This window comes from Tigriopus californicus, chromosome 5 (assembly GCF_007210705.1).
Source record: "Tigriopus californicus strain San Diego chromosome 5, Tcal_SD_v2.1, whole genome shotgun sequence".
In the NCBI taxonomy this organism is placed as follows: Eukaryota; Metazoa; Arthropoda; class Copepoda; order Harpacticoida; family Harpacticidae; genus Tigriopus; species Tigriopus californicus.
The window spans coordinates 2,470,204-2,477,380 of record NC_081444.1 but is presented as its reverse complement, the minus strand read 5'-3'; the positions used below and the strand labels follow the sequence as shown (position 1 = coordinate 2,477,380).

Below are 7,177 nucleotides of genomic sequence, written 5' to 3'. Positions count from 1 at the left end.
AAAAGGCAACACACAGGACTAACAATAACCTTTTATGGCGGCAATGTCTTTGCAATTCATTAACTTTTTTTCTTTCATTTCTCAACATTTCTCTTTATTTTTTCTCAAATTTTTCACACTTGCTAATATTTTTTGGTATTCTTTTAAGTTTTTCGCAAATTTTCGAACTTTTTCTCACTTTTTCCCAAGTAGCAAAAGGGTTCAACCAAAATGGGAACTGGTTTTTTCAAGGTCTACTACTAATCAGGAGCCAGCATAGACACGGCAAGAATCTGCTCCCTAGGAATAGCAGGTTCAATTAACGGTGCTTGAAGATTTTATAATGTAATATTAATTTTCATCAATGTGTTGCTTGATATGGAGGGCAAAATAGCCCCTTTCCTCGAACGTCTTGTTGGCTATGTTTTGAAAAGCTCATTTCCAATTTTTTGTGTAAATTTGTTTGATTTTTATTCAAATTTGCTATCAATAAAGACCATATTTATCTGCCAGTTTTGGCCGGCCCTTGTTTTTATGCTAGGAAAAATAAACGGGATACAACAACAACAAACCGAAACGGTTTTGGTTAACATAAAATCAACATGTTTGGGTTGTTAAGGCAACATAAAAGTGACATATTTGAGCCAAAAATCCAACAGATTTTGTCGGAGCCTACTGATTATCTATTATCTCCTATTATGTGCTCTTGAGTCGTTAGGAAGTCAGGGCTCCAGATTTGGAGGGTCAATTGAAAAGGCTTTACCATAATGTGTTGGTACTACTCGTACTTTGATTTTCTGGCTTCTAGTCGGACTCCAGCCTTTTCTTGGACTAAAGTCCAACAAAAAGACTCTTACTAAGCTGATTCACAGGCTGCTTTCTTACACGGCCAGTTCATGACGGAGTAAAGCCCGTTTTCTGGCGGAAAATAAACAACACCTTAAGGTTTGACGAATCAGGACTCGACTTCTTTCTAAAACATTCGAGTCGGGTCAATTTCTCCAACATCAAATAAAAAGCTCGAGTCCACTCGGGCTCGAGTGCGGACTCGCCTCATCACTAGTATCCAAGCAATGTACTTTGACGTAAGTTCTCTTTTCAATCCATGATGAGCGATCGAATGCCGCACCACCTCAAGAACTCAATCCAGTCTCTTGGGCACTATAAGTTAACCTACGAAAGCGGGGTTTTAGGCCGAAGTTCGGAGAAGCGAGTTTCGTTTTCTTGATAATTGAAACGAGCGATGTCAGATCATGGTTATGGAAACCTGCATTTTGTTGAAGAAATTCTCCTTTTCGGACGCTTCCTTCGCATTTCAAAATCCTGAAATAAGTGTAACCTCGGCAATTCGTGCTATCTGGCATGCCTGCACTCTGGATGCTTTATAATAATTTTGATAGCGACACATGGTTATGTCAAGGCGTAAATATATGAATAAAAATGGTGTACAGACATTATACAAACATTGTTACATGTGTTAAAAGAAAATAAATAAATGAAAAAGAAGGCATCTTTAGCTTGCACAGGCTTTGTATGGGAGTTGGTCGTTGGACCGAAGCCAGTTTGTAGATCCTCGAAAAGACTTGAAGTGAAGTGAACTGGACCCTTCAAATTCTGGATTGTGTTCTTTCAAGAGCGCATGAAATTAATTTCGCACTTTCCTTCAGTTGCTCAACCGGGGCAAACAAATAATTTCCCTCGCAGTTGATTGATAGCAAATAAAATTTGAGCAAAAACGACTTGGAGTGCTTCTCTAGGATAGGGTGCAAGACACTCATGCCTCCTAGGCCATTTCTGGGCCCGATTTCAGAATTTGACACCGAGATGTGTATCTAGGCGCCTTGTGCCTTACATATGATTTAAATGCCGTCTGGCTCACCCTCAAAGAAAGGCTCAAAAAAGGGAAAGATCCCCAAGGAAAGTAGAATGAACTCAATAAAGCCCTTGATATAGGTTATGTAAGATTATACCAATAACGATCTCCGTAAGATTATAGAAAAATGCTAATGAATTCTTAGGCGATCCATTGACATACTGCTTGTTGATGTATCAGTTCTTTGCCCACAAAAAATACAACTTTATCCTTCGAATAGAGATTCAAAGCCCTCAGAGAGAACCAGCTAAGTTTTTTACACATTTGGGCTGAAAAAAAATTAAGATGACTAGAGGGCGAGCCCAAAATCTCGTGGATTGATATGAATTCTATAGCTAATAGCCTCAAGTTTTCATCAGATATTAACGTCCAACAAAAATTGCAGTAGCTTGGTGATCGGTCTTATGAATGAATGGAATATTTGAACAAAAGGGAGCAGAAAACGGGTACCTGAGCTGTTACCAGATATTTTTGGATTTTGCTCAACATGAAAATCAAATGAAAAACTCGAACCCCAGCTATTATAATTAGGTAAAATGTCGAAAATGTTTATTTGCGAGAATACATCTCAAAGGACATTACGTGGCTGTTAATCGATAATTGATGATGAAATTGCTTAAGATCTAATTTTTGATAAGTAAGAAACAAAACAAACCGCAATCAAGGTTCACGAGTACTAGATGGACTATGATAAAAAAAAAGAAAAATAGAACTATAGTCAGACATATCTAAATTTTAAACCTCTCTCAAATCGTTTTACAAAACTTGTTGTTAAAATACATCGAATCAGGATTTTCAAAAACCATCGCTCTATGATCCCAAGTTAAAGCAACATACTCATGGCTTTCAGCCATAATTTGTTAAGTTCGTCTGATAAGTTAACATAACTCAATCCCGTTTCAATGGAATATCCATACTTTCATTAAGATTATTGATACAGGCTAAATCAATTTATTGCTCTCATTAACGCAATATAACGCCTTAACAGAGAATTAGCTAAAAGTATTCATTGGCACCATTGGCAGAGAAATATAAGAGCAAATACGTATATCAATAAAAGCGAACTTAAATAATGAAAGGAAGAAAAAGTTTGTGTACTATCTACAATTCTTCTCTTCACTTCTGTTTATGCGCACTGAACCATATCTAGACACATTCATTGTCACTTTCTAGTCGACTATTTTATCATTCTTGACCACTGCATTCCTTTATCCTTGAATGGATTTTTATGTATGATATTTATACATACAGTTTTATTCATTTTACAATTTGACATGACCAAGAGCCAAAAAAAAGGTTATAGAAATGTAAATGAATTTCAGAGTTCCAGTGCTGTTCCAGTGTTCGATTGGAAAGTTTGGGCACCAATTTGTGATTGAAATGTGTATGTCGTCTGGGCTCATAATTTCATGAATGAAAATCAATATGGGCCAACAGTTTTTTTTTATTCGGGTGCGTGGGGTATTAATCTAAAAAGTGTTCCATACATACACAAGGAAAGTCGCAAACAAGTAAGTGAGATCAAACAGTGAATGTTCCAAACAAAACACCAATTCTTGGGCATTCGCGTGGTCATTCAATGGAACTTTTTGCGTTTAGACCTTAGATCACTGGTTTCATTCATAGTTTCTGAACGAAATGAGCTTTCAAATTCATGTCACACTTCTTAGAACCGCAAAATTATTTCGTATCAAAAGCACCTTGAAGCCATTAAGAAGTGACGGGAATTTTTTTTTTGATTGGCTCTCACACATCAGCGGTTTCTGAGGGGCTCGTTTTCTTCACCAAAGGTGGTCTGTTGTTTAAAAACAAGGATACGAAAGCGACAGAATGGCTTTGATGTTTGCTGGCTTTCTCAAAGTGTGATGAAAAAACCGCTTGTTGCAAACGAATCTAATACAGAATACACCCAACCCATTGATCAAAACCGGTTATAATTGTGCAACTTTAGGCCCATGTCATTTGTTATTTTGAACTCATCATATGACGACCTAAATCAAGAGGCGAAATATGTCTACACTATTATGCAATCTAATATATCCAGTAACTTGCTGACTCATGTCAAAGTGCATGGAAAGTAACCATATGCAACCTTTTGAGCATTTTAATCAGTCGTTCTTCGTTTATTACACAATTGCTTAGTTGCAAAAAATGTGATTTGAGCCTTTCCTTTCCAGGGTTGCCCCTGTTTCTAAATCGGCCACAAATAACGAGGCTTACAATTTTTAAAAGAATCTGCCAATTAAGGATTGGCTGTTGCTATGGCTGCCTAAACTTGTTCGTCTGGCTCTCCCAAGCGACATAACCCCAAGCTTTCTGGACTTGTTTTGTGTTTTCACAGTGCAGAAAGCTATTCATCATCGATAAAAAATGGAAAGTGAGGTTCGTTCTGTCGACTTGGATCAAAAACTTGGGCAGCATAAAAGTATCCAATGAAATCCTTCAAGAACTGTGATAGTGAGAAAAGACGCACGCTCCTGAAACGGTTGTTTCAAGGCCTTAAGCATTCATGCGTGAAACGTCATGTCAGCACTGATGCAATGGTTGCGTATTTGCTTAGTGAGACATTCCTTTTTAAGGGGTTATAAAGCTTTGGGCTCAAAAATTTGCAGGATGACAATGATTGTATTTAGTACAAATATTCGCCTTGGAGAAAACAAAAAGGGGTCCTTATTTTCTTTAACCAAAGCCTTCTTCTCTACATTATGATGACTGTTGACGAACGGTAAGATTGAAAGGTGAATGTTACGAACTTAACTGGTATAATTCAGAAATTATTTTTCTTCTCCATAATTTTGTACATTTGAGGATGAGCTGCCCAAAGACCTACAGCATGAGCACCAACAGAAGAGTTCGGACATTTATATTCCAAACTCTGCTCCGAAATATGATTCCCACTTCTTTTGATTACACTTGAATAGGTTCCCCAAACCCCAATCGCTGTGCGGGATTTCCTAGCTTCAAAAAGCGCCACATATATGATTGTAATTTTGTGTCAGCAACTTTCTGCTTGTGGTCACATTTCACCATGACCTGATTTGTCTCGAATACGCTGATTATACTTGTCACTAAACACCACTCCCCCCCCCCAAAAAACACAGTTCAGAATAAAGAAGTACACACTTGTAGGTTCCCTCAAATTCTTCTTTTTAAACCTAAAATTATTTTCCTCCAAAATCCCCCCCTCCAGTTTGGTTCTCATAAGTTCCATCTATATCTCTTCATCAAACATTTAAAACAACACCATTTGAAAATAAACACCGATCAAAGAGAAGGCAAGTAACGAAAAAATAATAAATCACAATGCATCTCTAAATGTTGTTGTTGTAACGACCCCAATAGTACCCGTTGCTCGTGCCTATTTTTAAACTCCAAAAGCAGGATTTATTTTTTTGTTTCTCTTGCACCAACTGAAGGAAACTTAGAGCTTTTGGCGACAATCTGTCGAATTCCTTCTTTCTTTTCCATCTAACATTTTTGTTGTCAATGCCCTTCACAATTTTTTGCTATTTCAACACTCATTTCTAGGTCTTATGAGGCAAATCTTGCTTGTGAGATAACTTCCCCAAGGTAAACTGTAACTTCCAAACAGGGTTTTTTTATTCAAAGATTCTCTTGGATCTAAATTGGATCACGGCTATTGAAGTACAAAAGAGGTTTTCAGCCTTTTATCACTTAATTAAACAATTAAGTAGCAACTTCCTCACTGATCAATTCCGTGTGCGCATCTATATTCTATTGAGTATGGGTTGGTTAACAACTGCACTATGCTTTGAAGGCTTCCAGTGTCTGAGGATGCGTCGATAATTGAAGCAGAGACAAAGAGCAATAGGGAAGGCCCCTGGATGAGGGAAACTAATTAGTGAACCAAAAAGCCAATAGAGAATTCCTGATAGCACCACTAACAAACAGAGTACCTCCCTCTCCACTTTGGCACTTACAGCATATAACTTCCAGATTCTTAACACAGTCAGTTTAAGTTAAGGATGATTTATAACGATCCTTTAACGATCTTTAGCTTTCTCTGCAGAATCGATAATTCACACTAGCTTATGTTCATTCAAAACTTCTAGAATTGATTGCTTCCGGAGATTGAAAGATACTGTTTTTCTCCAACTCCAGGGAATAACATTCTCTACTTTGGACATGGCTGAAATTTTTGGGTCATCCCATGGGCTGCATTACATGACCCATAGTACCCACATGTTGGAAGAAGCGGTCTTGTTATCGGACGGTCTATCTTAAGAAGTTATATCCGCGACCGTCTTATGGCAACCAAAACACTCGTTTTTAACATATCATCGGTCTTTTAGGAACCAACCATGATCATGTACCGGTCTCTATACACTGATCAATTTAGTCGGAATCAGAGATGGATTCCTGTGAATGGGATAAAATTCTTTAGCAACTCCGACCAATTTGCCCCCAAAAGGCTGTCATAACTTGACTCACCTGTGAAGGCCCTCCACATGCCAATGGATTCCAATTCGCTCTGAAGTTTTCGCATCACTCGCCAGGCTAGTAAGCATTCGCTCACAGCCCTCAAACGAGCAGGATTCTTTCCCTCCACATTCAATCCCACGCTTCCGCAACCGGTCGAAGAGCCCAAGTACTCGAGGACTGGTTTCGAGCTCGGATCCCAAGTCATGACTAGATTGGTGAGATTCCGTTCCTTGTCCATGGGTTGGATCATCCAGGAACCCACTTTTGGGTCCAAGATGAGCCATGAAGGTGGGACAAGTAGGCCCAAGGTTAAATAAAGGACCTTGAATTGCGCCTTGGAATCGAACATGGTGACATGTCTTTTGGTATTCGTGGATCCATGGAACACTTCGGACAAGGCTTGGATTCTCTCGTTAGTGGTTAGTGAAGTGTCTTGACTCGGCGGGTCAAGCGAGTCGTTATTGGTCTCATTTTCTGGATTAGGATCCAATCGAAGGTAGAATACACTTGTAGATTCCCAACTAATTGCTAGTCCGACCAATTTCAGTGCAAGAGAGGATAAACGTAATTGATCCACACTCTTGAGAGCATTGCTTTTAGTGTTTCGAAGGCTACCTTTCCTCATTTTGCCTCCGATGATTGTAGCTTTTCCGTTGTTTGAATTCGATTCACTCTGACACGCAAGTGCCAACGAAAACCTCGTTTGAGAGTTCCACTCCTGGATAAAGGTCTCGAATAGGGTCCTTTGTGAGCACACATCAACTATTGCCAGGTCTCTCATTTGACTGGCAAGTGGGGGTCCACTCATTTGTGGACCACCACTAATGTCCTCAGAATCACTATCCGACATAATTAGGAAACCGGGGCTAATTCGGCTTTGGC

General features: G+C 38.9%; 1 protein-coding gene across 1 annotated transcript in view; it reads right to left on the bottom strand.

Moving 5' to 3' along the window:
- The window catches only part of LOC131880698 (DNA polymerase theta-like), a gene marked incomplete in the record, with an annotated part of 62,639 nt that overhangs the window by 24,709 nt on the left and 30,753 nt on the right, over positions 1 to 7,177 (bottom strand). The window contains 1 exon segment of the mRNA XM_059227382.1: positions 6,305 to 7,177. Within this exon segment, the coding sequence (XP_059083365.1) occupies positions 6,305 to 7,177 (873 nt within the window).